This window comes from Drosophila takahashii, chromosome 3L (assembly GCF_030179915.1).
Source record: "Drosophila takahashii strain IR98-3 E-12201 chromosome 3L, DtakHiC1v2, whole genome shotgun sequence".
Lineage (NCBI taxonomy): Eukaryota > Metazoa > Arthropoda > Insecta > Diptera > Drosophilidae > Drosophila > Drosophila takahashii.
Window position 1 is genome coordinate 18,970,838 of NC_091680.1, and position 27,319 is coordinate 18,998,156.

Consider the following 27,319-nt stretch of genomic DNA (forward strand, 5'->3'; position numbering starts at 1 on the left):
AGCCATTGTTGTTGTATGTTTGCCAGACGATCGTATAGGGTACACGTAAAAAAATATCTTATTGTACAAATAAAATTTTAAAATACTTTTCATTCATTTTAATAAATAAAGATTTGGAAAATAAATTTAACATATTGAGTAAATATTAAAAGAATGAATAAGACTATCTGACATAACAACAAATTTTAAAAATATTTGACTTTATAAATAACACATTTTAAATAAATAATTTATTAATGAATAATTATATTTAAAAAATGAAAAGTTTTTATTCGATACCCTTAAAAAGTTGCAGATATTAAATAAATAAAAAACAAAAATGTTTTTTTAAGATACATTTTTTCCCGTGTACCAAACTTTTTCCCATTGCTTTGTTTTATTTTGTTTGGCCGATGTCGCAAATGTACACCAGAAATAGCTATAGCTTTTGCAGCAGCAGGAGCACTTCAACTACTTTTGGCCAAGTTAATGCATGTACTAAATGTCTAACGGTAAATATGAGTTACTAGGTAATTGCTTGGTCTGCTTACCTGCAGCTGTTACATGCGCGCATGCGCATAACCAACAAAAGCTAAAAAGCAGCAAAAACGCGGCGTTCGAGTCGCGTTTTGACTTTTCACTTTTGTGAGTGGGAATTGATTGAGTGGCCAAGCGCTCTGGGTAAAAGTAAGCCACATTTTAGCCAGGCCAAACTAAAAAAAAAGCAGCGAATCTAAACTACGGCTAGCCAAAAAATTAACACCTGCTGGCCAGCGACTATGAACGGGAGGGAGCGACAAGAGAGCAAACAAAATAAACATTTTGTGTGCAATTACGACGACGAGCAAAAATGAAAATTTTTGAGCCGATAACTAGCAGCGAAATCAACCGAAAAATGTTGCATATCACAACACAAAAATTGGGAGCATGACTTCATAAATATATCAACTATACACAATGCTCTATTAATTTTTTAAATTTAAATTTTAGGCATACTAATTTAGATTAAAGCGAATTTAACATATAATAAATTCGCTTTGCTGTTTTACACTAGTCTGCATTCAGATAAATAAAAACTATTTTCTTAATTTCTAAATTCTTTTTTTATTTTTCATAAACTTTCTTACGATAATTGCTGAAGTATTTTATCAAGTGCTCTCTTCTCCAATATCAAAATTGTGGGTGCTAAAGGATTCGCGTGGCATATGTTAAAGAATTACATGGGTAATAGCTTTCTCCCACTGTGAAAACAAGACCTAAAGTTCATCAATTCAGTACATCTTTAACCTCCTGCCATATTCAATGTACCCTTCTTGGAAAATCCACCAAATCGGAGCTGAAAATTGTATCAGCAATGCGTTCAATTTGCAGCGCTTCGTCGAATTGCCAAATGCTGCGGCAGATACACTGTGGTACGTGACTGTATGTGCATTTGGAATGCCACAGAGGCGATTTTAGCCGTGTGTCGAGTGCGGCATGTTGACTTGCGTTACTTTTTCCACCTGCCTACGCGAGAAAAACAGGAGACGTAGACCTCGAATCGTGGGCCATAATTAAGCATTTATTTTATTTGCCATATTTCTTGTGCTGCTTCGGGATTTGCTGCGGATTGGATTGGTAATCATCGTGAAAAAATGTTTGTTTTTATCCCCTGCTTTTCGGTTTGTCATGTCTTGCAATTGCAATCTTGTCAAACGTTGTCGACCATAATATAGCAATTAAAACTGTGCCTGTATTTAAGAGTACATCAACCCGATGTCATTCGTTTCGTTTTTGACTCGATTGGTTTGGATCCACAGAGCCTGTGAATCGGGGCTATGCAAAGTGCCTGCCGCAAAACTGCACGAAATCCAAACTCAAGTAATTTCTCGAGTTATTGGCAAACAACTTGGCGATGAACTAGATTACTGAGATGGGAATAGGTTGAACGAGTGGATGATGGGCAGGAATTTTATGGGAAAATTTCAAGGAATTTATTTAGAGCAGTGAGAAAATATTGGGTATTTAATAGAAATTTTAAAAGGGGTATTATTATACTCTTTAGTTTGTTTTCAGTTTGTTAAATTTGTCAATTAATTACTAAGAATTCATGGAAAAAGGACCAATATATTTTTTATAACTAAATCTAAGGCCTTTACATCAATTACTATCTAAAGCTACGCAAACATCAAAACACCTTTGTGTCACTTAAATGAATTTGACAAAACGATTGTCTCAACCTTCGAGGTGAGAACCCTCGAATCACAAAATTCCACGCTTCGCTGCCTAATTAGCGCCAACCAATCGCAAATTGGCGAAAGACCCAAAAAAGCGTTGGTTAATTTTCCCCTAACGCAATTGTGGCACTTAACTTTGATTTGAAGTACAGGCCGGCCCAAGTATGTGGAACCCCTATTTTCCCCCCCATGAGAGCTGCGAATGAAACTTCTGTTTTATGTCGAACAATTAAATATTACAAAATTGCCTTTTATTGGGCCAGCCTGAAGCCCGAATTCAATTTACAATTTACGATTTACCATTTAAGATTTACGAAAATCAGCGCATTAAAAGTAAACGATTAACCGGAGGCTAGCCGCAATAGAAGGTTGCCCCAAAAAAGTTGCCCAGCAGCAGCCACGAAAATCATCAGGCCGAAATTTGGGTCAAACTGCGTTTAATGAGCGTACTTGCCGAGCTGCCAACAATGCAGACCTGCAATGCAAATAGGCTGGTAGTTGGGTAAAAATCCGAAACCGAAATATTATTAACAAACTTCGGAGAGGGGCTGTCAGCGAGGCTGTTGCAATGTTGCAACTTGCAACCGTCGATCAGCAGCGGCGATGACGACTTATCAACGCCATCGCATGCGTCACTAATGACACACAAAGAGTCCTGGACAACAAAAACACTCGACAAAAAATCAATAATTCTATAGGAGCTTTATTTTACATTAGGAAGATTAATTACTGTTGTTATAGAGAATTTTTGGGAATTTTTCTATACGGCTATAATAATTTATTTCATCTAATGGTAATTATAAGTGTCAATATGTGACTGAAAATACTAGTTCTATAAACTTGAGCATTATAATGAAAAAACTTTAAGACCTTATTGTATATAGAATTTTACAACATAGAGTGTATCATTTATATTTAAAAAGAAAAGTTATTGTAGTTTACTGTTTTCATAAATTAAACTTCTGGTAATTATTAAATTCTCAATCATAAATGAGCTATTAATTTTACATTCCTTTTTTCTGCATTTTATACTAATTTTCTGAGTGCAATGGGGCAGCAAACATCAAACCCCAAACAATGGCAAACAACAACCACATTTGAACTGTTTTACATTTGGCTCAAGAGAAGCTCCGCTCACCAAGACGGCGACGTCGCTGCTCGAACCACCGATATACCAACCACCAATCCACCGAACCACCGCTGCCAACCGATTCACTTTCTTCCTAACCATATAAAAGCAGCGCATTTTCGTTGCAACCATATTATTCAGTGGTGAAAAGTCGTTGCGTGCAGTCATCCAGTGATCATCAAACAAAACGCGAACTAAAAACCAAACTAAAATGGCCTTCAAGGTGAGCAGCAGCAGCCAAGGATTAAGGATAACGAATGTGAACAATAGACTGTACAATAAATATGTCCTGAAGGACATACCAAAACGATCGCTGGATCAAGTGATATCTGAAAAACAAGTGAATTGGTGAAGTTGAAAATGTGTATCATCAAAAAGGATGAGATCGTTGAAAGGATACTAGTTTGAGGATGTGATATTATTTTTTATAGTTGCAATGATTTATAATTTTTAAGGACAAAAATGAGACGACAAAATGTCTAGTTAGTATTATAAGACTCAGGGATATTTGAAATCCTTATGCTCTTAATCAATAAAAACAAAATATTAGTTAGAAAAATGAAGGATTTCTTAAGTAGCAGCGTTTTTTATATTGCGGATCTCAGTTTCAGGAAATAGAAAACAGAAACCATCCGAAAACTAATTTTGTAATCCTAAAGCCTATCAAAATTTAAACAATTACCCCTTGTAAGGCTAATCTTTTTAGCAAACAGCAAGAAACAGCTTAAATAGTTGTGTTACTTTAATAAGACTCCCTCTGAGTTAACCAACATTTGTACAGCCCGCAAAGAAACCACTAAACCACAAAAGAAACCACTAAACGTAAATCCAAACAAAAGCGGCAGTCAACCACAGCAAACACTTGATTGTGAATTCATTAAGACCAGGCAGGGAAAAACCTCAGAAATTTGCCTTAAAAGCAGCCATTACATGGATAGCGACAGCAAGTCCCCCAAATCCGCCACACATTCCCGCCCACTCAATGTGGCCACCGCTAATTGCAGCACTTGCAAGTTGCAAGTTGCAACTCCGCAGCCCGCCGACGGAAACAATTAGACGATGTTAATTACATATACAACTACCCATCTGATCTTGCAGTATCTGATCTTCGCCTCGGCTTTGTGCTTGAGCCTCGCCTATCCGCTGGAGCACCAGTACTACGAGGAGAGCCACGGCTACGAGCATTTGGCCCACCACGAACCGGAGCCCATCCACGAGTACGGACACCACCAGATCGAGCGCATCTCGCTGGGCGAGGAACATGGTCACCACGAGCATGCTGAACCCCACTACGAGACCCACGAATCCCATGGACACGATGAACATGTGGATTACTATGTGAGTTTTTAATTTAATTGATTAATATCCTTTTGTCACTTTGACAAAAAATTGCTTATTACATTTAGATTTAATACTTAAAAGCTAAAAATTTTCAAAATTATTAAATTACAGAACTATTAAAAATTTAATTCTTATATACTATATGGAGTATACTATATGGATTTATTTTGTTTGAGTTTGGAGAGTATTAATTATTAAAATCATACAGTTTATCTAAAAATATAAAAAACTAGATAAGAAATTTGTATGATTATTTTTATGATAAAATTTAAAATACAATGATTCTTTTCCTTCGAAAATTAATTGATCATTACTGTTAATTTTTAAAAATCATCAAATTTTAAGATTCATAACTGAGATCATACAGTTTATCTAAAAATATAAAAAAACACGATAAGAAATTTGAATGATTATTCTTATGATAAAATTCCACTAAAAATTGGTTGATCATTACTGTTAATTTTTAAAAATCATCCAACTATTTTATCATATAATATAATATATTTCTTTACAGGCTCCCCCCAAATACGCCTTCAAGTACGGAGTGAATGACTTCCACACCGGAGACGTGAAGTCGCAGCACGAGACCCGCGATGGCGACACCGTCAAGGGACAGTACTCCCTGGTGGAGCCCGATGGTTCCATCCGCACCGTGGACTACACCGCCGACAAGCACAATGGCTTCAACGCCGTGGTCCACAAGACCGCTCCAGTGCATCATCACGAGGAGCTGCACGAGCACCACTACTAAGCCAGGACTCGCTGGGGACTAGAGTTAGCCAAATTGCTCATCAGCCGGAAGTAGGAGAAGGATTATGAGGATTGGGAGGAGGGACAAGCATATCCACATCGATCGACCATGGAATCAGCTTCATATCTCGTAATTAGGACATCAGCACACATCCAGGCCAGGGACCAAAAGGATCCACGGCCATTTCATTAACATTTTGTATATTGTATTTTATTCTGTGATAGCGAATAACTTCTACGTGCATCTTCCGCTTTCAACTGATCCTTAGTCACTACCTGCTCAGACGAATTTACCAATCACTCGACTGTAAACTGTAAACTGTAAACTGTAATCTTTAATCTATAATCTATTATCTGTAATCTGTAATGTATACTTATGTCTTCTCGTAAAACTTGTTACAGAGATCGAACGAACGAATTGTAAATTGTGTAATAAAGTGTGAATTATGTACTTTTTATAAAATCAAACCTCACCCGACCACCGACCATAGTTTTTGAGGCGGGGGCCAATCATTGAACTTGCGCTCCTCAAATCAAATGGCCAAATGTCTCAACTGACCAACTGGTTTGTGCGTTTCCAGACGTAAAAGGCAATATTACCACGAATTACCAGGCATCGTTAGACAGATTTTCCTGCTCCCAAACGAGTTCTTCGCCTCGTTTTGCTTTGTTTTTCATTGAAATTACATAAGTCGCATTTGAAGAGCCGGACGAAAGTGCTTCCTAAATGTCCAAAAAACCAGGAGTTTCACTTGCCTGTCGGTGTAATTGATGTATTAGCTGTTTTTGATTACAAATAAATTAGAAAACAAATATCTTTATTTAGTTGGTTGGTTTAAATTTAGCGGTTTTTTGTGGCTAGTTAGCCAGCACTGAAGAAAAATATCGATAGTAGTTAGTGAATAGCCGTTATTTATGCCATCTCTACTAAGTTGTTGATAAGAAAGGGCAGAGTACAGATAAATAAAAAATAGATCAATGATCAGCTAGCCGACGGAGGAAATATAAACAAAATGCTGGAGAAAAACAAATATGTACCACGTGTAAATCAGGTGAGCTGGAAATGGAGAGTCATGAATTAAAACTAAGAGAATTACCTCCTAGATAGATGCCATCTATCTAAACAAGGACATAGCCCGCCTGATACGCGATAATCTGCTGGAGAATCTGCAGGCGATATCGGTGAGTATACAGAGAGTACCCTTAGTTGATCTATATTTAATTGATATATCTCCCAGCCCGTTCTGTTCATAAAAATCCAACCGGAGCTGGATTTGCTCATACAATCCGCCATTTGGTTTGGATCCGTTGGTAAGCGGTGCTCCACTTTTGGCCAGCAACTTCTAGTCCTAGCCTACGATGCCGAGAAGCTCACTGTTTCCCGGCTGGTGCTCCACTTCGTCCTGACCGTCCTGCCGGGCTATGTGAAGAGCTGGGAGGAGAGGCGTCTGACCAGGCGGGTGGAGTGGTTCAGCCAGGCGATCACGTGGGCGGAAAATAGTGCTTTGGTGCTCAATATCCTCAACTACTTTCGGTTCTTGAAAACCGGGAGGAAACCCACGCTGGTGGACTACCTGCTAGGATTGGACTACATTAGTTTGAGGAATAATCAAAGGAGAGACATAGGCTACAAGTACCTGACGAGGGAGTTGCTCTGGGGAGGATTTATGGTGGGTTTGAAACGAGGTTTAATGGTATATCTCTCTAAATATTACTGATTTTTACAGGAGATCCTTGGCCTTGTACTGCCCATCATCAACTTCCGCAAGCTGCAGAGAGTTCTCAAGTCCTCGGCCATTGGACAGGCGATTACTGGACGGCGGTTGGAGGCTGGCGGAGATGGCGTGGTGTTCCTGGCCCCGCAGATGACCCTGAGCACCACCTGCACCTTCTGTGGGGAGCGACCCACTCTGCCCCACCACATGGGCTGTGGTCATATCTTTTGTTATTACTGTCTGAGCGCCAATGTTTTAACGGACGCCAGTTTTTGCTGCCCAAAATGTGACTCTAAGTGTCCTGAAGGTGGAATCCAAAGTGTCTGATAGATAGGAATGTTGTTGAAGTGATGGTTTTATATGTCTTTTATAGATTTAAGTGAAAAGTGGGCTGTAAAATAAAACAAATTTTCCATATTCCGTTGAATTGCTTTAAATTTAGGGTTGGTAAACGCAGTAGTGTTGGTAGTCGTCAGAAATCAGTTGTTATTTACAGGCAGACTGCTCGCAGTTGTCTGTTAAAAACATAAATTTGTGATACATTTAACGCAATTAAAAAGGCGGAAGTGGTTTGAGTGCAGCATTAACGTCTGTATAACCCAAAGAACCTGTGGACTTGATATAAACATTCCAGTTAAAAGCAAAAAGTAAGTTTAAAAATTCACTTTGGCTGTCATAAAAAAAGCGCGCGAAAATATAGCAACAGCTGTTGCGTGCTCAAATAGAGTTGCCAGATGGTTAGATTAAATTAAGCAATAACATGAAATATTTTTTAACTAGCTTTAATATTTACGCTATCAACCAAAACACTTCCCTATAAGTAGTAATTAGTTTAATAATATTAATATTTCGATAAAACCACACCCCAAATTGTTTTGCAATTTCGCGAAACAGCTGCCCGCGGCGGTCTGGCAACGCCGCGCATTTGTTATTATCTCATTTTTTCTGCTGCGCATTTCGCCTTTGTCCGAAATATTAGAAGAAAACAATACAATTTAACGCTGCGCCAAAGGGCACGACAAGTAGTTGAGAGGCGAAAAATTAAACAATTTCCCAGACGTTGCGTAATTTCATAAAAATAAACAAAGGCGTAAGCATCGAGAGCGAAATCCCAAGAACTCAAGAACCCAAGAGCAAACAATTGAAAAACTGAAAGTTTGAGCAACAAATTGCGCATATATTCGTTTAAATATATTCGCAATCCGCAGCTGATTTCGCACATCAAGGTCAGTAGGTTGAAGAAACGCAGCGAATAAATCAAATAAGCAGAGATCCTATCCCAAAAAAACCAGGCAAAATGCTCGATCTGGAGATCCTGCCGGAGAACTCCTTGGGCTGCGACGCCTGGGAATTCGTGCTGGGCATGCACTTCTCGCAGGCCATCGCCATCATTCAGTCGCAGGTGGGCATCATCAAGGGTGTCCAGGTGCTCTACTCCGACACGAATCCTTTGGGCGTGGATATCATCATCAATCTGCCGCAGGATGGCGTTCGCCTGATCTTCGATCCAGTCATTCAGCGCTTGAAAACCATCGAGGTGTTCAACATGAAGCTGGTGAAGCTGCGCTACGGCGGCGTCTACTTCAACTCGCCGGAGGTGCTGCCCAGCATCGAGCAGATCGAGCACTCCTTTGGGGCCACCCATCCTGGGGTTTATGATGCAGCCAAGCAGCTCTTTGCTTTGCATTTCCGCGGCCTGAGCTTCTATTTTCCCGTGGACAGCAAGCTGCATTCGGGCTACGCCCATGGATTGGGCTCCCTGGTCTTCCTGAACGGCGCCTCGCCTGTTGTCTCCAAAATGTCCCTCTATGCGGGCAGCAATGTGGCGGAGAACAGGGCTCCCTCGCTGCCGCTGGCCTGCTATCACCGCCAGATGTACCTGGAATCGGCCACCGTTCTGCGCACCTCCTTTGGCCACACGAAGGGTTTGAAGCTGAAGCTTTTTACAGAGGGTTCTGGCCGCGCCTTGGAGCCCCGCCGCCAGTGCTTCACCCGGGAACTGCTCTTCGGCGACAGCTGCGAGGATGTGGCCACCAGTTTGGGTGCTCCGAATCGCATCTTCTTCAAGAGCGAGGACAAGATGAAGATACACAGCTCGAGTGTGAATCGACAGGCGCAGAGCAAGCGCAGCGACATCTTCTTCAACTACTTTACCCTCGGCATCGATGTGCTGTTCGATGCGCGAACGCAGACCTGCAAGAAGTTCATACTGCACACCAATTATCCGGGGCACTTCAACTTCAATATGTACCATCGCTGCGAGTTCCAGTTCCTACTGCAGGCCGATCATCCCTCGATGAGCGACAGTGGCCATGATTTGGTGACGCCCACGAAGCAGGAGCATGTTAATATTAGCGCCTACACGAAATGGGACGAGATCAGCAGCGCACTGGCCACCTCCGAGCGGCCGGTGGTGCTGCATCGCGCTAGTTCGACGAACACGGCGAATCCGTTTGGATCGACCTTCTGCTACGGCTACCAGGACCTGATCTTCGAGGTGATGCCGAATAGCCACATTGCCTCGGTGACGCTCTACAACACGGCGCCGCCCAGGCAGCCCGCGCACTCGTGGCAGCAGCACAAGATGCAGGACATCCGCTTAACGGTGGCTTAGAAAAGAGGTGTGGAAGTTTGGGTTCCCTTTGCTGCTCCATGATGCTGAAAAAAGGGATCACGCCCGCCTGTCGTGCTCTAATCTTTAAGCTACAACAATGATCTAACCTAGCCGTAAAGTAGACACATATATTATATAGTAATATATATATTATATAGATTTCCATCGTAAGCTAAGCCAATCATCAATCGGTATTCCATTGTGTTAGCTCGATTCGATTTATTTCGACCCATAACTGACAATTAATTAGCCTCGTACTTTTAACAATTGCATGTCGTTAATATATTTCAGTACTCTAAGCTCCAATCGTGTATCTCTCTTTGAAAAAGAAAAAAAAAATCAACAAAAAAATATATAAATCTAAGGTTTCGACAAGATGTTTTATGGTTATTATTTTTTAGGGTTTAAATTAGAGTTTTTGAGTTAACTTGACATCGAATGCTTTGTTTTCAGTAGCTTAAAATGCCGGAACAAATCGCAGATCAGGAGAACCAGGCGACAGCTGTGCCTGCCTATAATCCCGAGGTCCTGCAGGACATGCTGCCCGTGTACTACAGACGCCTCTTTCCCCACCAGCCCTTCTACCGCTGGCTTTCCTATGGATTGAGTGAGTATAGTCTATATTATATTTAATAAATCCTCTTGTTCCTAAGAACTCGCGGTCTTTGAAAAATCAATATAGAATATATCATTAGGTTTCTTAGTTAAGTTATGTATGATCCACACAAATATATCTTCTTTATCCTAAGAACTCGCGGTTTTTGAAAAAATCTATTAATTAAAGAACTTCTATAGATTTTATATTAATTCTTTCAACCCGCGAATTCTTAAGAACTGGAGGATCTTCAGATTGGTTGCACCATTTTCTTCTTAGCTAAGGCACTATTGCTTATACTTGGCTCTAAATAAACTCTCTATAAATACTCATGAATATTTATTTTTTCCAGCTGAAGAAGGCATCTTCTGCAATCGTGAGATTTCATTTACTCTACAAGACGACATATACATACGTTACCTGTGCTTCGAAAGCCAGGCCGAGTTGGAGAAGGAGATCTGCTCGAGGAATCCCGTGAAGATAGATATTGGCCCCGTGATGCATACGAGACCCAAGAACCATCGCACTGTTCCTGGTGGACTAACCCCTGTGCAGCGAGAGCTCGTCTTTGATATTGACATGACGGATTACGACGATGTGCGCACCTGTTGCTCGGGAGCAGGTGTGTGCTTGAAGTGCTGGAAGTTCATGGTGCTGGCCGCCAGGATATTGGATGTTGCCCTGCGGGAGGACTTTGGTTTCGAGCATATTATATGGATTTTCTCCGGCCGACGAGGCATCCATTGCTGGGTTTGCGACCATCAGGCTCGTCATTTAGATGGCCGAGGTCGTTTTGCGGTGGCTGAATACCTAAATATCATTTCGTATGTCAACTTCTCGGGCAACAACTCACCCAGATGTCCCATGGGCGATCGGCCGCATCATAGTCTGAAAAGAGCCTTGAAAATAGCGGAGCCCATGTTCGAGGAGATCATCCTGGAGGATCAGAATCTATTTGGCACTCCCAAAGGAGTCACCAAGCTTGTTAATATGATTCACGATGATCCGGCAAGGAACGAACTAGAATCTTATCTGCAAAAGAACCTGGAGGATGGAGCCCACTCGCGACTCGTTTGGGAGAGCTTCATCAAGTATGCCAACTCGATGAGAACCTCCACGGCGAACGCTTGGAGTCGGAAACTCAAGAACATAGTGCAGGAAGTGCAGCTGGGGCTGCTCTACCCGCGTCTGGACATCAACGTCACCAGGGGATTCAATCATTTACTCAAAGCACCCTTTTGCATTCATCCAGCCACCGGAAAGGTTTGTGTTCCGTTTAGTGTAAGTGCTGTGGCCAAATTCGATCCCACCACGGTGCCTACGATCACCCAGCTTCTCCACGAGATCAACGCCTTCGATGACAAGAACAAGAGCCACATGGAGGCGCCGGAGGACAAGAGCCGCATCAAGGATCACAAGAAGACCAGCATGTTCAAGGGTGTCGTCGTCTTCGAGGAGTTTCTGCGCAAGCTGGAGCGCAGCCAGAAGTCCTCCAGCCTGCAGTTTTGATTTATATACATAATTTAAGTAGCTAAGATAAGAGAATATAAAGAAGTATAAATATACAAGCCTGCAGTTTTGAATTTTACACGTAATTTAGGTAGCTAAGATAAGAGCATATAAATCAGGGACCGTAATCATTATAAAATAAATGAAAAAAAATAACTTTTTAATGATTAAAATTCAATTTCTATATATTTCTTAGAGCACAAACAATAATTATTTGTTTGCTCAAAATAAAACTCATTAGAGCCTCGCGGGCGTCCTTTAAAACTTTTCGCCAATCTGAGGCTATTAAAACTACCTCCACGATTTTTAAAAAAATTTTTTAAAGCACTTTTTAAAACGGCTTTTATTTAGGATAAGCCACTTTTTTTTAAAGTGGTTAAAATAATGCATAGATTGGACAAAGTTAATTATTTTGGCGAAAATAATTTTTTTTATGCTGTTATAAGTGGCCGACTTTTTGGTTTGAAGAAATAAATGATTTTCGGTCCCTGATATAAATGGTTTACAATATGAACCCTTGCTTTTTCGTTTGCCGCTTTCGTATTTATCTTTATTTTGTGTTGTATCGGTTATTATATCATTAGGCTAGCAACAATAAATAGACTAGGCGACGGCGCACCGGTTCCGGCTCAAAAATCCGGCCTCTCACATGCAGCGCAGTCGCACCAGCGGCACCAAGTTGCCTTCCTTATCGTCGAGGTCCACCTCGACCTCCAGCTGATAGAGCCCATCCTCCGGCGTCGTGCTGTCGTCGGGCAGGCGGGCCAGTATCTCGCTCTCCCCGGTGCGCAGCTTAAAGGAAGCCTCTGCTTTTCCCTCCTCCTCCGACTGCGGCAGGGATATCCTGATCTTGGCGGGCAGCACACTGCCCCTGCCCAGAACCAACTTGGCGTTGGCCTCATCGTTGCCGTGCCAGATGTACAGATCGTCCTCCGAGACCACGCAGTCATCCTCCTTGTTCAGCTGCTGCTCGAGGGGATCGATCAAGCAGACGGCTTGGCGGGCACAACCAATGGACACCACCTCATCCGCCGAATGGCTGTTGTGCAGCTTGGCGTCCGGAAAGCGTGCGCCCACGGCGGCCTGAAGTTTGGGTATCTGCATGGTGGCGCCCAGCAGCACAATGTCATCGATGCTGCTCAGGGAGGGATGCTCCCGCTGCGCCTGCTCCACGCACTCGCCCAGCTGCTGAATCAGGCTGTTGATCACCGGCTGGATGAGACTCTCGAAGCGGGCGCGCGACATCTGGGCATTGAAGTCCACGCCGTCCATCAGCGAATCGATATACAGCTGCGTGGAGGGCATCGTGGTCAGGATGTGTTTGCAATTGGCGGCGGCGGTGCGGATTTTGGCCAGCGAGCGACGCGACTCGTGCGGATCCAGCTTGTACTTGCGGCGGAACTCGTCGCAGATGAACTGTACCAGGGCCTCGGTAAACTGGCGGCCACCGATGGCGAAGGGCCCAAAGGTGGCCAGCTGGACGAGCAGACCATTCTGGACGGCATAGAAGGCAATGTCGCTGTACAGGCCGCCGCACTTGATGGTCAGCACATGGCGGCGCTGCTCCGCCTGATCCTCCGCCTCACCAATCCCATAGCCCAGAACGGCGGCCGTGGGCTCGGCGATGATCTGGGCCACGTGGAAGCCGGCTGCTTGGGCCGCTTCCGCTAGCAGTTTGTAGGCCGGGGCGGGATAGTAGCTGGGTATGGAGAGCACCGCAATGGGCGCCTGCTCCCCGTCCGTGTGGTACTGATGGGCCAGCTCCAGTTCGGCCCGCAGCAGCTCCACCGTCACCTGGTAGGCACTGAGGTCCTTGGTGACCACCCTATCGTCTTGGTCCTCCTTCTCGGAGGGCACCGTGTGCTCCATGCGGAACACCAGCTCCTCCTTGTCAAACGCGCAGGGAATCTCGCGCAGCGCACTGGCCAGCTTCTCCTCGGTGATCTGCTCCCTGGGCTGCAGCAGCTGGAAGCTGTGGGCCACCGCCTGGCGCGGTCGCGTGGCCATCTTCTGCTTTGCGGTGAGCCCGCACTCGATCTCCGAGACGCCGTCCCAGAGGAGGCACGCCTGCGACACCCGGTCGCCCTGCTTGTTGGCGATCACCTCCGCCTTGCCGTCCGCGCGCACGTGGGCGATGCAGAGCGTGCTGTTGCCAATCTTGATGCCAAATCGCGGCCACATGTTGGGGGTGTCGGATTCAGAGGCGGGAATTAAGAATTATCTACGAAAAATGCGACGATTTAACGCGCACGTTTTTCCCAGCACGCGCGGTAGTGTTGTAGTGTTGATTTACCAACACTGGCGTTGTTAGAGATGTCACAATTTCGATAGGCAAGAGAGAACCGAGTTCTAAACTAGGTTTGTTTAAACTCTTTTTTTGAATTTTTTCGCGACTTTTTTGTTTTACATCATGAGTTAAATAAGCAAAACAGTGGAAACATCAGGGGGATTCCCTAAACTGTTGAATTGCTGAATTGTTGAAAATTCAACAAAAAATTTCAGCAATTAAGGGAACGACCCAAAATGGTTCCTGTTGAATTTTTAAACAGCTGTTATTTGTTGAAAAATTTCACGGAACTTAAAGCATGTAAAATTTAATTTATTATTGCTAGTTACTGTCTAAAAGTGTTACCAAGGTAAAAAGAACCACAAATATGCTTTATAAGTTGATTTTAAAATAAATAATGCGTACTGGTGATACTAAAATGTTACAGAGTTGCCACGACTTTTAAAAAAAGGTGACAACTCTGGCTTTTCAGCAATTCAACAAAATTTTCAGCAGCCCCGAGGCTGATGAATTGCTGAAATTTCTGAAAGTTGACTTTGTATGGAACAGCTGATTAACAGCTGACCAAAATTCAACAATTCAGCAATTCAACAGTTTAGGGAATCCCCCTATCATTATGTAAGACGTATGTAATAAAGGCTTTCGACTTAATTTTGTCATAAAAGAGGTAAATGAATAACCACAGTATTTTTCCATAAATAAATAACATTTTTATATGATGCGAAATAAGTATTTAGGAAATAATTAATATGTATTTGAGTATCTAGAATCCCCCTATTAAAAATTCCAAAAATAATCGATCCTTTCGATTATGCAAACAAGTAGTACTGTGTAACGCAAAACAGCTGTTCTCTATCGATATTTACAGCGGCCTATCGACCACCACTAGCTGAAAAATATGTAAACAAAACAGAGGGAAAATTGCAAGAAAATTGCTGAAAATCCCACGAAAGAGACACAAAAACGGGGTCAAAGCGAAGTGATAGCGTACGGAAGAGTGCTAGCCATAATAAAGAAAGCAAAACATTACCCAGAGTTACTTTACTCAACCGAAAATCCATAGAATTGCGATCGCAAAGAGAACGGCAGCAAACTGTTGACCCCGCCGACCCCACCGCCCACCACCCCCTCCGCAAAGTGGGCGCTGTGTGACATACATGCGCATACATACGCCCCCAAAAAGCCAGGAAAAGCAAACCGTACCGATTCGTCATCGATTTACGGCGGAGCCCAGCCAAACAATGCGACTCCGCTGAAAATTGGACAAATTAAAACCGACAGCCCGAAATCTATAAAAAGCGAGTGCGCGGCCTTGGGGCCATAAATTGATTTGTTTACCTGCCCTGAAAATGCGCAATTCATAGGGCTTACTGAATAAAGAAGAAAATCTCAACTACTCACGCACTTAAAACAACAAAGAGCGAAGGAAAAACCTTGAGGGATTCGGAATGGATGATAATCTGAGCACCAAGTCCTCGGAATCCTCGATAACCACCAGTGGGGAATACGAAATTGTGACGGACAGCAATGTGGCCAGTCCCATGGAGCAGGTGAAGCAGGTGGAGAGCAGGATCAAGGAGGAGGAGGAGCAGGAAATAGGAGGCCAACCACCCACTTCCCTGAGCGCCCTGGCTCTCTCCTCCCCCGAGGCTGGCGGAGATCGCTCACCCACCCTGGACATCTCGCACAATCGCAACCTGAGCGACATGCAGCACGAGATGACGGACGCTCTAAAAGATCTGGAGCTGGAACGCGGCGTAGGTGAGTATAGAAACTCAGTTGGAAACTCAGTTGCTATTCAACCCGCCAGCTGTGCACACACATCGTCGCAGTTGCTCCAAAATTAAAAAAACACCAAGCGATTGCTAAGCCAGCTGCAATCTTATCGGAGCTCCGCTGTCATGGAAACAGTCGACACACAAACGACCGAATAATAATAATACTTTCCTAAAACCGAAAACCGCATACATAAGTTGCTAGTTATTGAACGTCGCGTAATTGAGAAATTAACATAGATATATTTTTAACAGCTCCGAATCATCAGCAAAAGTCGCTCACTTTGCCGCTAACGGGCAGCGGTGGCAGAGCTGCCGAACCCGAGATGCGGTTCCCCTGCACCCTTTTCTCGCCCAAGAGCGAGGAGACCCTGGACGACGCCTCCAGCTCGAACCGGGTGGGCCACTCGGTGTTCTACGACTGCATAGACGCCAGTCCCGCCTGCGTGGAGGAGAAGCAGGATGCCATGAAGCCGGAAAAGGGCGACACCACCGACGAGGAGGGTGAGTGGGGGAGGTTTTCCTATATACAATGCTTTTATACCCTTGCAGAGGGTATTATAATTTCAGTCAAAAGTGAAGGAGACGTTTCGGGCCACATCAAGTTTATATATTATTGATCAGCACCAATAAACACCTGTCCGTCTGTCCGTTTCTATGCGAACTAGTCTCTCAGTTTTAAAGCTAAACTTTTCAAAAATTATTTTTTCTATTGGATCGGACTACTGTATCTTATGGCTCCCATAGGAATAATCAAAAAAATAATAGAAAAGAATAAACGTCTGTCCGTTTGTCCGTCTGTCCGTTTCAATGCGAACTAGTCTCTCAGTTTTAAAGCTATCCCGATAAAACTTTCACAAAAGTCTTATTTCTATTGCAGGTAGTACATATATCTGAACGAGCCGGATCGGACCTCTATATCTTAATGCTTCCATAGGAATAATCAAAAAAATTATAGAAAAAACATTGCCTTATAACAATTTAAAAATAACATAAAGTATATATATTCTTGATCACCACCAATAAACGTCTGTCCGTTTGTCCGTATGTCCGTTTCTATGCGAACTAGTCTCTTAGTTTTAAAGCTATCGCTATGAAACTTTCCCAAAAGTCTTATTTCTATTGCAGGTAGACATATGTCGGACTGGACCACTATATCTTATGCCTTTCATAGCAATAATAAAAAAAAAATGATAGAAAAAAAAACAGTGTAACTTTGTAGGAAGTAGGCCTTATGACAATTTAAAAATATCATTTTAAATAGGCATACCTGCAAGGGTATATAAACTTCTTGTTTTTCCTTACCTTTAAGAACTGTCAACTCAAAAGCTCTTTTTCTAACAACCCCTTTGACCTTTCAGTTTCCGAGATCGATCAGGGCTGCACCATCTTCTCGGGAGTCACCTATTTAGGAGCCGCCAACATCAATGCACCCAAGTCGGAGACAGAGGTCTATCGCATAATGGGCGAACTGAACAGCGGCTCCAAGTCGGTGGGCCTCAAGATCACCGTGAGCATTCCCAACTGCTCGGATGGCCTGGTGGTGTGAGTAATGTTTTTGTGCGCACCGCAAGGAGTGATTCACTCTCATCGCGCTACTTCTTTTACAGCCTCCACGATGCGGAGAGCAATACGATCATAGCCACCTACGAGATATCCAGCATAATCCTGTACTATCGCGGACCAGTGGACACGGTGGAGAACGGCTGCTTCGCCTTCACTTGGCTGCACGGCGATGCTCTGTTTCAGTGCCATGTATTTCGGTGCCATATTCCCGAGGCGGTCAACCAAGTCAGCGGTGAGTCAACAGATCATCAGAGAGTGATTTCATCCAGTGACTTATGCTTCGAATCCCCACGCAGCCTGCTTCCAGAAGGCATTCCAAACGTATCCGCCCAGCATGAGTTGCAGCCTCAATTCGGCCGTCGAGATGGTTAACTCGGTGACCTCGGATGTGAGCGGCAATCCCTTGAATACGGCGGGCTATGAGTTCATAGTCTCACTGGAAATTCGCGAGCGGGTGGCCAAGAATTCGTATGCCGCTGTTCCGCGGGACAGGGGATGCTTCAAGCTGAGGGCGAACACAGATAAGGAGGTGTGCATCACAGTCAAGCAGACGCCCTCGAATATTCTTCAACCATTGCATATCGAACGATGTTTTGGGGTTTTGGTGGCCCCTGGCAAACTGGTGGTCCAAAAGGACATGCATCTGATCGACATGCACAGCATGGGCTACCTGCCGCCGGGTGGAACGGCCGCCGTAACTAGTGAATCATCATCCGAGAGCAGCGCCCAGCAAAACTCCGCCTTGCCCTACACCATTCGCGCCGAGTGGAAGGCCCAGGAGAAGGCCTTCGAGCAGCTGAACCTGGAGTCCACCAAGACCAATCTCACCGTGGCCGTGGACATTGTGATGCGACGCATCCAGGAACCAGTGCGATTTGTCATCGAGACGCCGGTGACCATTCAGTCGGCCAGTGAAATGCGCATCATGGACCACTTCATGTCGAAGCGACCGATGACGCTGCGGTTCTATTTGCACCTCAAGCGCACCGACGAGTCCAACTGGAAGGTGAACAGTATTGATCCCTCCGAGGAGATCACGGAGCAGCCGGGCCACCAGCAGAGCTCCTCCTCCTCGCTGCTCAAGATGGGCATGAATAATCTATCGCGCATTGTGCGCAGTTCGTCCATAGCCTCGATTGAGGATGATTGCCCCTCGGATTACAGCAGCGATGGCGATGAACCGCTGCTCAGTGGCACCGGGGAGGTGTCCAAGGATTGCTCGCAGGACACGCTGGACGAGTGGGATCCCATACTGCGCGAGTGGGACGGCGAGAAGAGGCCCAAGAACCTGGCGCCCTTGGTTCGCCTTGGAGTTCCAGAGGCGCTGCGTGAGAAGATCTGGCAGAAATTGGCCAATGTTGAGGGCCGGCTCGAGATGAACGACATGTACAAGATCCTAATCACCAAAGTGAGTGGTTTTATCGATGTTTTTAAGAAGGAAATTAATTAAATACTTGCTTATAGGAAACCAAATGTGAGACCGTCATTCAGCGGGACATTCATCGCACTTTCCCGGCGCACAAATGCTTCAAGGAGACCGGCGGCTCTGGTCAGGATGCTCTTTTCAAGGTGTCCAAGGCGTATGCGGTGCACGACAGCGAGGTCGGCTATTGCCAGGGTCTTAGTTTCATTGCGGCCAGTCTGCTGCTTCATGTGAGTGACTTTAAAAAATATACGGTTATACTTTATATTAGCGGATTTAGCCCCGAAATTTGCGAAAAAATTATCCTCGATGGACCGCGATTTCTTAAGAATTTAATTACAAAAAAAACTTGGATTTCAAAGTTCCCGCTTTTGCTATAAAAAACAAGGGTGCTTTTCTCATATTTTCAATCAAAGTAATTACGTTTTAATGAGTTCCAATAAAAAGAATTAAATGTTTAAATGAGTTCCTTTAAAATTAATTAATTGCTTAAATGAGTTCCTATAAACAAAATGTATAATTTTTTTAAAGTTTGCTATTTAAATAGTTTTAATTAACATTTTTCCGTACCTCCATTTAGTTTAAGTTCCAGGTTATTTTTGAATAACTTATTATGGGCTAGAAATCTCTTTGCTGAAGTATTCCCGAATAGGAAGTATTTTAAAATAGTGCATTTAAAAAAGGAAATATAGGAAAGACTGCGCCGCAAGCATTAAAAATTTAAGACAAAATCGCGCAGTCTTTCTTCTACTTTCTTTTTAAATGCACTATTTGGAAATACTTCCTATGAGTCCGCTAATATAAAGTAATACCAAATAAACTAACTCTTTAAAAACCCCTTTCCAGATGCCCGAGGAGGATGCCTTCTGCGTTCTGGTGGCTTTAATGTACGACTACGGGCTCCGCGATCTCTACAAGGCCGGTTTCGAAGTCCTTTACCTGCGTCTTTACCAGCTGGAGCGTTTGATCAAAGACCAGCTGCCCAAGCTGCACGAGCACTTCACGGCCTGCGGCATTGAGACGCACATGTACGCCTCCCAGTGGTTCCTCACCTTGTACACAGCTCGATTTCCCTTGTGCTTTGTGTTCCACGTGCTGGATGTTTTCCTGCTGGACGGACTGCCTGTGCTCTTCCAGGTGGCCGTGACCCTGCTGTCAATCTGCGAATCCGATTTGCGTCAGCTCGATTTCGAGGGCATTCTCAAGTATTTCCGGGTAACGCTGCCCAAGAAGTGCCGCAGCTCCAGCCAGGCACGCAAGGTGATGAAGCAGGCCTGCGAGCGCAAAATCAAGAAGCTGAAGCAGTACGAGGAGGAGTTCCTGCTGAAGAAACAGCACAAGGAGCGGCTGGAGAAGGAGGCGCAGATCTATGAGAACCGCTTCGGCGAGGAGAGGCGAAAGATGCAGGCGGATATTGATGCGCTGAACAAGCAGCTCGCCTCCGCCAAGGAGCGGGCTGTGGAGAAGGAGCGCAAGCACACGGGAATAATACAGGAATACAAACAGATCATCCAGCGGCAGGAGCAGGACATGAACACGCTCAGCGAGACGCTGGGCAAAGTGATGGTTAGTAGGCAATAGGGTCCTGCAAGAATGGATTCAATGAATTATTTGGAATTTTTTGTTTCATATGAAAGAATTAATTTGAATTTCAATTTTGAGTTTAATAGAATTGAATGAATTAGAATTTTGAGTTTAATAGAACTGTATGAATGAATGCCATGAATTCCGAAATAATTTAAACGACGATTTCTTTTGAAGAAGAAAGGCTCATCATTTTGTGGTTAAATCTGCCTGATTGATTTGTTACAAATTTTCAACTTTTTGTTCTTAAAAGAAAGCACAAAAAAAAACGGGCTAATTCAAAAAATTCATAAAAATTATTCATTAATTCATTCAATTCGAAATGAATTGGAAAAACATGCCATTTATTTGACATTGAATTGAATCTTTAGAGTACTCATGTCTCCTTTGATTTTCAGCACATGGTTTCCAACTGCCAGGATTGCCAGCAGCAGATCGATGCCGGCAACGATAATGCCACTTCAGCTGGCGGCAGCAACAGGCGACAGACGAATGCCATGCGGAATGCCAATGAACATCCACTGGGGCCACTTGATCCTTTGAATGCCGCCGCCCAGCGCATCCGCGAATTAGAATTGGAGCTAGCTCAGGCCAAACTGGCCCAGGTGGAGGCGGAGTGCAAGAACCAGGACCTCAACCATCAACTCAGCAATACGCTGAGTGAACTGCAGACGAACAGGAATAGCTGGCAGCCCTGGCTATCGAAGACCTTCAACTCGCTGCAGGAGAAGGTCACCACTCGTGGTAACCAGCGGGATAATGGCAGTGGCGGACCGACGCCCACATTCCAATCCTACATGGGCCAGGCGCCCACGACCCTCAGCGAGGCGAGCTCGCCCAGCGGCAACCAGGTAACCTAGGGACCAGTGAACCGGCCAATTATCTGAAATCCTTTCGGTTTATTATCTTAAGTTTTTTGTATGTATAATTTCTATAACTAAGATATGGGTAATCAGCCCGAGAAATACTTTAAGGCTCTCTCTGTCTGCGAATACCCAAGCATTACTTATCATTGTATAATTTAAACACTCGCTTACCATGACACATTTGTATGAAGAATCTTTATTTAGTTGATTTTACACAGGCATTGAACCCACCTGTTAGCTCCCTGAATTCGGTTTGCTTTTGATTTTATTGATATTTTGCGTTGCAAATAAAACCCCATGTACCTATATGATATGTATATTAAATCTAATGTTGTTACTACCCCCGAATGGCTGCCCAGGAGTACAAGACCTTTGCCTTCGCCTCGGTGGGCGGGTCACCCAAGTTGCCCACTAAATTTCAGGCCACCAAGCTGCGCAACAGCATCGACAGCCTGCGGAATATAGTGGTGCCCCTGGACACCGGGAAATCCCTAGCCGAGAATCTGAAACAGCAGCTGCAGCAGTAAGAAGATACAGATACAACGTAGGTGGATCTGGATAGCAGGCAGGCCTACGGCATTGACTACGCCTTGGTATTATTTATCATATTCGTCTATATATACATATATACAAGTGTGCATTTTGATTTCCATATATACGCAAGTAATAGATTTGTATTATTTTGCACCTTTGAGGCACCCAAAAGCCAGTGCTTGTCGAACTGTAGCCGTTGATTAATCGGTATGTTGGAGTGAATCTTTATCTTTGTTGTTTTGTGAGTTGATTGGGGGCACAGTTTGACATGCACTGACGATTGCTACACGTATAACGCTATAAATGAATAAAGTAACCAGTAAAAAGCGAACTATTAATGTAAATATTTATTTATTATTAAGGGGTGGTGTAATATATATAATATAGAATAAAAGGTTGATGAAACTTGATGTAATTGGAATTAAATATTTGAAAAAATCTCTAAGAATTATGATAACAGCCAATATTACTTAAAATTCCAATTCCAACAAGCTAATAACTAGACATCGGATTTTAGGTGAAATCCTTTTTTTAAATACGATTTAAAGCCACATTTGTTTGGTTACAAATTTTATTTATTAAGTTATAATACGATTTAGACCAAATTTAATTGAGGTTATATTTAAAAAAAATATTTTACCTAAAATCCGATGTCTACTAATAACATTCGAGTAAGGAACAGGTTTATTTAACTGTGACCAGATCCCGACCAGAATCACACCAGGCTTTAATACTATCGTTCCACTTCTCCAAACTCCCCGCTTTCCGCTCAAATGAAGAACAATCTCTGCATTCCCTCGGCTCTTTTCTGTGGCGTTGATACCGCCATTGTGGCATAGTTCATCAGCAGATCAGCTGAGGAACTGCGCTGGATGAGACGCCTCCTGCCGGCACTGCCACCTCGTGCATTGCTAAAGGATCGGCTCCTCACGTGACCACGATGACGCCTCTTGGGCCGCTGGGCTACGGCTCCGAAGCAGGAAACCTGCTGCTCTCCCTCGCTCTCGCTTTCCTCTGCCACCTGGGATTGAAGGGTCTGGTTGGAGTGCTCCATCTCCCCGGTAAGCGTCTCCGAATCACAAACGAGGCGAGCTCTTTTTCCCATGCTATAACTCGATGGATCCCTGGACAGCTCGGAGCCAAAGTTACTGCTGCTCCGTTCATGGGGAAGATTAGTGCCGTAGCTGAGGAAATCAGGATACGGCAGCTGCAGCTCGCCGCCCGTGAAGGCTTCGGGCGAGGAGAAAGTGTGCCGGAGTCGCTGGACCCTGTAGCTCCTGCCAGGCGGCACCTGTTGCACCACCAGCCACGATCTCTTCAGGTACGTGTGCTCCGTACTCTGCTCCTGATTCTGGTGCTGATTCTGATCGGAGGTCACCGCACTCTCCGCCGTCGTGGAGGGCAGGCCTAGAGTGAGTGAAATGCTGAGGGAGTCGCCTCCCTGGGTGCACTCATCCGCCGTGCTACCGGGCGTCGTGGCTGACCCACCGGCTGGGGGTAGTTCACCCCCAGCGGATAGCGATGGCGGGCCCGCTGAAATCCCCACGGATTTGATCCGGCTCGAAGGCTCACTTGCTGCCGCGAGAGACGTGCCTGCAGTGCCTGCAAATGGGACTCTGTGGGGGTAAGTTAGCGACTGCAGGGTGGGGAATGGGGGAAGAACCTACCACAAATAGCCGTGGCCAGAAGCATCCGCTGGGCCATCGTCTGGACATGCTCCGCATCCTCCGTGGTATCCGTGGCGGCCACCGCATGCGTCATGGCCGCCGCCGAGGTGCTCGGCTGCTCCTGATCCCTGTCCAGGCTGCAGCTGCGATGCAGTGGGAGCACCGATTGCATGGTGCAATTGCTGGCTGCCCGACTACAGCTCCGATCCCGAGGCGGAGGACGACGTGCCCTCCGCTGACGGCGTGGCTCCCGCAACTCCTGCTGCATGCCCACCTTGATCACCTCCTCGTAATCCGGCGGCGCCTCGTAGCTGGGCGGCTCGTCGGGAGTGCGATCTTCGTCCTGGCGATCCAGCAGTTCGCTGATCGTCTGCAGGTGACTCTGCAGCTCCCGCTGGTGGCGTGCTCTAACGCCCATCCTGTACAGGATCACCATCCAGCCGGAAAGCACACCGAAAATGCCCAGTGTGCTGATGATGAAGATGCCCGTGGCCGTCTTGAGATCCGGATACTGGTCTATCTTGGGGAAGTAGTAGTTGGGCTTGTGGGAGTACCAGCGGCGATCGTGGTGCAGGTGGGCCCAGTCCTCCTCGCAGGAATCGGGCTCATCGCTGCCATCGCCACAGTGGTCGAAGCCATCGCAGTGAAGGCGAATGGAGATGCAGTGGTTGTTGCCGCACAGAAACTCCGAGCCAATGTAGCAATCTAGGCAAGGGAATATAATCTTGTTATGATCCAAAGACAAAGTGATAAACTTAAGAGATACCTATAGAAATGTTTAGAAAAAAAAATTTATCACTCATACGCACAGTTGCCCTGGATCAATATTTTATTTTAATTAATTTTAATAATTTTGAACTATTTTTCCTCTCTTTTTAAAATAAAATATAATAACTAAATCATTAATTAAACATGGTTAGAAATGGAAGAAAGATTTTTGTACACCAAATTCTAACTGGCATACATGTCGTATGAGTAATTTTTTAAGAAACTTCAAGAGAAGTCCTTAATTTATTATTCAATAATTTCTACCATAAAATTCTATTAATAAAATTAAATTTTTTAACGATCGTACTCACTCAAATAGTTGAAAACGCTGTAGACAATCGCAAGTTTTGAGGACATTCCGAAGACACCGCGCAGTCGAATGTAATAGCCATTGAGGATGGGCGCCACATGGCTCTCCTTGCTCAGTCCGTTGTTCGGCCACATCACGTTCTCGATCTCCGCGGCATCCGAGGTGGTGCCCTGCCGGATGGTCAGTTCCGAACGGGCGGCCATTCCGTAAAAGTCATCCACCCGCAGGGAGATGTGGGTCTTCATCATCATGTAATTGTTGCCGGGCTTGATGATCCAGATGCAGTCGAAGAGCCGCACATCCGTGGCATTTTCGATCATGTTCATCATGGTGATGGCGCCACCGGGTCCGGTGACCATTCCCCCACAATCTAAAGGGATTACGAGTTATGATCATAACATATTTCTCTATTAATCCATTCTTATGTAGGTATATTAATTTCTGTTTCTATTGCGTCACATTTCCCTTATAGAATTCAAATAGTTTGTGTTATGTACGGACCAACCTGCCCCAACAATGCATAACCAATCCTATTCCCTTTCCAGCTTATATATGAGTGGTGGCCCCACCACCAACCTTTGAGCAATGATCCAAGAAATCGATTGTCTTACCAAACCAGACCCAACCAGAGTGTCACCCAGTTTCCACTTCATCGCCTTGCATTGACATTGATATTCGTCGAGAGCCCACCGCCCACTTGCTCTGCCAAAATCAATATGACAATTGCCTGCAGACCTTCAAGTGCCCGGCTAATCCGGCAATTATTCAGATGTCCCTATTCCTACAGAGAGAATTATTTTAATTGTTAATGCTAAACCAAAATTGCATCTAAAAGTTCCATAGAATATTTTGAAAAGTAAAAACGTTTTACAGAGAGAACTTTTTTAATCGTAGATGTTCAGTACTCAAGCTAACAAAATTGTATAAAAAATATTCCATTTGTAAAGTAACATTTTTTTATATAGAGTTTTTTAGATTATAATACAATAATACTGGGATTAAACTAGATTTACTTTTATAGAACTTTCTTAAAAACCGTTAAAAAAGTCCATACAATATTTTTTGTAAAGAAAAAACTTTTTATATGGAGTTCTGAAGATTGTTGTAGCATTAATACTGGGATGAAACTAGATTTACTTAATAAACTTTTATAGAACTCCTATCCTTATAAAAATATCGTAGCTCATTAAAGAGATATAGAAATTGAAATTACTAGAATTTTTGAAAAACTTTCAGTGTTTAATAATAATAATGAATAGGTCCTTAAGTTCAGTTAAAGTAATCCATTATCTTTTTAGTATTCTAGTATTATGTACAGTGTATTGACTCTCACACTCACCTGTATAGGGCACCAGTCGTTCGTCCTTCAGCTGCTTGGACGATACGAAGTTGACCTCGGCGCGGAAGCCAACTCCTGTGGCTGAATTTCCGCGGAACTGGAGGAGCAGGGACTTCCCGCTGCTCACCGTGATGGGCGGACGGAAGTGCTCGCCCGTGTAGGAGTCCAACATCTGGCCATTGGAGTCGAAGATCTCCAGAGTGGAGGCGAGGCCCAGCTGGAAGTCGGTGAAGTCCAAACGCACCTGGCAGTTGTCCGCCTCGCAGGTGAGGATGTGCTCGATGCCGTAGTCGCGGGGATATGGCATGGGAAAGTACGGCGTGGAGATCACCTGGGGTTGGTACTTAGAACTCCCATTTCCCACAATGGACTGCTTGGGGGAACCACTGACTATCCGTACGTTGCCTGTTCCAAAGGAAATCTAGATATAATAATCTTTAAATGCAATTAAGTATTTCCTAAATCTTACGTTCCGAGAAGTATTGCAGCGAAAAGACATGGGCATTATTCACCCTGTAGAAGAACTTCAATTGGAGGGTTCTGGTTTTGCTCCGGAACACTTTACCATCCCCGCAAAACTCCTGACCCGAGATGGTGGAATCGTAGGGCGGCTCCGAGAACTGGATGTGCTCGCAGGGACACATGATGGACTTGCCGCCCGTATTGCCGCAGCTCCGGGAGAAATTCGCATAGGTGAAGGCCACCCGGATGACGCACTCGGCACAGGTGACCAGCTCCAGGCTGCACTGGTACCACACATCCCCCGCCACTGCATCGCTCTTGAAGCCCAGCGGCGAGCTCTGTTTCGTAATCAACCTTTTTATGACCCAATCCCTGCGAGATATGCAGGCGGAAACACTCACCCGATAGGCTGTGGTGGTCACATTCCGGGCATGTAGCTCTCCCGCTGGACTGCCCAGCTCGAGGAAGTGCCTCCGCCCGTCCCAGTGGTTGCAAATGTCCAGATCCCGGTAGCTATTGCTGGCCGGATACGCCTCTCCTGGCCAGCAGAGCAGGCAGATCACGTAGGCCAGCAGGTAGCCATAGCCCAGCAGTTTGGCCAGCATCGATAGTTTCTCCTCCTCCCTGATAGGATCCTGATCCCCTTCCGCTGGAATGATGTGGTGCCGCCAAGTGTTGAAACACGACTGTGGCCACATCGCTGCCAAATCCAATAAGCCCGGACCCACTAGAAGCCGCACAAGTGGACCGGGCCTCCTCGTAACGAGCCCACCCTCGCCCCCAGTGGGTTAAAGACCTCTCGAGCAGGGTTCGGAAAATAACACACACTGTAAATAACTTGTGTTAAAAATTGTAGCCTATATAAACATAAATAACACACACATGTCAAT

At 44.6% G+C, this 27,319-nt stretch overlaps 7 protein-coding genes across 9 annotated transcripts; 5 read left to right on the forward strand and 2 right to left on the reverse strand.

Annotated features, from left to right (window-relative positions):
* The first annotated feature begins 3,449 nt into the window (after positions 1–3,449).
* Positions 3,450–5,883, forward strand: Cpr66Cb (Cuticular protein 66Cb). The gene is made up of 3 exons (XM_017156334.3): positions 3,450–3,547; positions 4,423–4,662; positions 5,180–5,883. Exons 1-3 carry the CDS (start codon positions 3,536–3,538, stop codon positions 5,414–5,416), a joined length of 489 nt encoding a protein of 162 aa, XP_017011823.1. The 5' UTR covers positions 3,450–3,535; the 3' UTR covers positions 5,417–5,883.
* Positions 5,884–6,335: 452 nt separating this feature from the next.
* On the forward strand, positions 6,336–7,547 carry Pex2 (peroxin 2). Its single transcript, XM_044393927.2, has 4 exons — positions 6,336–6,467; positions 6,520–6,597; positions 6,654–7,085; positions 7,143–7,547. The coding sequence occupies exons 1-4, from the start codon at positions 6,429–6,431 to the stop codon at positions 7,455–7,457; spliced, it is 864 nt and encodes a 287-aa protein (XP_044249862.2). The 5' UTR covers positions 6,336–6,428; the 3' UTR covers positions 7,458–7,547.
* Positions 7,548–7,617: 70 nt separating this feature from the next.
* Positions 7,618–11,848, forward strand: Prim1 (DNA primase small subunit). Of its 2 annotated transcripts, none has more exons than XM_017137640.3 (3): positions 7,618–7,777; positions 10,198–10,351; positions 10,692–11,848. In XM_017137640.3, the coding sequence occupies exons 2-3, from the start codon at positions 10,207–10,209 to the stop codon at positions 11,846–11,848; spliced, it is 1,302 nt and encodes a 433-aa protein (XP_016993129.3). In that variant the 5' UTR covers positions 7,618–7,777; positions 10,198–10,206. The 2 variants fall into 2 exon arrangements, with proteins under 2 accessions (XP_016993129.3, XP_070071955.1); XM_070215854.1 differs by having other exon boundaries at positions 10,201–10,351.
* Positions 8,051–10,119, forward strand: LOC108054604 (PHAF1 protein CG7083). Its single transcript, XM_017137639.3, has 2 exons — positions 8,051–8,356; positions 8,423–10,119. Exon 2 carries the CDS (start codon positions 8,428–8,430, stop codon positions 9,742–9,744), a length of 1,317 nt encoding a protein of 438 aa, XP_016993128.2. The 5' UTR covers positions 8,051–8,356; positions 8,423–8,427; the 3' UTR covers positions 9,745–10,119.
* A 517-nt stretch (positions 11,849–12,365) lies between the features above and the next one.
* LOC108063713 (heat shock 70 kDa protein 14) lies at positions 12,366–14,139 on the reverse strand. Its single transcript, XM_017150883.3, has one exon. It carries the CDS (start codon positions 14,027–14,029, stop codon positions 12,494–12,496), a length of 1,536 nt encoding a protein of 511 aa, XP_017006372.3. The 5' UTR covers positions 14,030–14,139; the 3' UTR covers positions 12,366–12,493.
* An 880-nt stretch (positions 14,140–15,019) lies between these two features.
* Positions 15,020–22,090, forward strand: GAPcenA (GTPase activating protein and centrosome-associated). Its single transcript, XM_017150880.3, has 9 exons — positions 15,020–15,896; positions 16,166–16,414; positions 17,272–17,455; positions 17,521–17,708; positions 17,773–18,884; positions 18,941–19,129; positions 19,746–20,465; positions 20,882–21,334; positions 21,709–22,090. Exons 1-9 carry the CDS (start codon positions 15,584–15,586, stop codon positions 21,874–21,876), a joined length of 3,576 nt encoding a protein of 1,191 aa, XP_017006369.3. The 5' UTR covers positions 15,020–15,583; the 3' UTR covers positions 21,877–22,090.
* Positions 22,091–22,217: 127 nt separating this feature from the next.
* Culd (CUB and LDLa domain) lies at positions 22,218–27,127 on the reverse strand. Of its 2 annotated transcripts, none has more exons than XM_017150881.3 (6): positions 26,831–27,127; positions 26,437–26,767; positions 25,968–26,372; positions 24,630–24,998; positions 23,551–24,255; positions 22,218–23,485 (listed from the first exon to the last, which is right to left on the reverse strand). In XM_017150881.3, the coding sequence occupies exons 1-6, from the start codon at positions 27,125–27,127 to the stop codon at positions 22,653–22,655; spliced, it is 2,940 nt and encodes a 979-aa protein (XP_017006370.3). In that variant the 3' UTR covers positions 22,218–22,652. The 2 variants fall into 2 exon arrangements, with proteins under 2 accessions (XP_017006370.3, XP_017006371.2); XM_017150882.3 differs by having other exon boundaries at positions 23,173–23,499; positions 26,831–27,126.
* Positions 27,128–27,319: the final 192 nt, after the last annotated feature.

What these genes read in the sequence shown, in the direction of transcription:
- Cpr66Cb (XM_017156334.3), top strand. An exon ending in ATGAACATGTGGATTACTAT is followed by an intron (nt 4,663 to 5,179) that starts GTGAGTTTTTAA and finishes ATTTCTTTACAG; the next exon opens with GCTCCCCCCAAATACGCCTT.
- Pex2 (XM_044393927.2), top strand. Translation starts at nt 6,429, where the DNA reads ATGCTGGAGAAAAACAAATATGTACCACGTGTAAATCAG. An exon ending in ATGTACCACGTGTAAATCAG is followed by an intron (nt 6,468 to 6,519) that starts GTGAGCTGGAAA and finishes ATTACCTCCTAG; the next exon opens with ATAGATGCCATCTATCTAAA. An exon ending in AGAATCTGCAGGCGATATCG is followed by an intron (nt 6,598 to 6,653) that starts GTGAGTATACAG and finishes TATATCTCCCAG; the next exon opens with CCCGTTCTGTTCATAAAAAT.
- LOC108054604 (XM_017137639.3), top strand. Translation starts at nt 8,428, where the DNA reads ATGCTCGATCTGGAGATCCTGCCGGAGAACTCCTTGGGCTGCGACGCC.
- Prim1 (XM_017137640.3), top strand. Translation starts at nt 10,207, where the DNA reads ATGCCGGAACAAATCGCAGATCAGGAGAACCAGGCGACAGCTGTGCCT. An exon ending in CTGGCTTTCCTATGGATTGA is followed by an intron (nt 10,352 to 10,691) that starts GTGAGTATAGTC and finishes TATTTTTTCCAG; the next exon opens with CTGAAGAAGGCATCTTCTGC.
- LOC108063713 (XM_017150883.3), bottom strand. Translation starts at nt 14,029, where the DNA reads ATGTGGCCGCGATTTGGCATCAAGATTGGCAACAGCACGCTCTGCATC.
- GAPcenA (XM_017150880.3), top strand. Translation starts at nt 15,584, where the DNA reads ATGGATGATAATCTGAGCACCAAGTCCTCGGAATCCTCGATAACCACC. An exon ending in TGCTCGGATGGCCTGGTGGT is followed by an intron (nt 17,456 to 17,520) that starts GTGAGTAATGTT and finishes CTTCTTTTACAG; the next exon opens with CCTCCACGATGCGGAGAGCA. An exon ending in AGACGCTGGGCAAAGTGATG is followed by an intron (nt 20,466 to 20,881) that starts GTTAGTAGGCAA and finishes TTTGATTTTCAG; the next exon opens with CACATGGTTTCCAACTGCCA.
- Culd (XM_017150881.3), bottom strand. Translation starts at nt 27,127, where the DNA reads ATGTGGCCACAGTCGTGTTTCAACACTTGGCGGCACCACATCATTCCA. An exon ending in ACGACTGGTGCCCTATACAG is followed by an intron (nt 24,999 to 25,967) that starts GTGAGTGTGAGA and finishes TAATCCCTTTAG; the next exon opens with ATTGTGGGGGAATGGTCACC. An exon ending in TCTGGCCACGGCTATTTGTG is followed by an intron (nt 23,486 to 23,550) that starts GTAGGTTCTTCC and finishes TCCCATTTGCAG; the next exon opens with GCACTGCAGGCACGTCTCTC.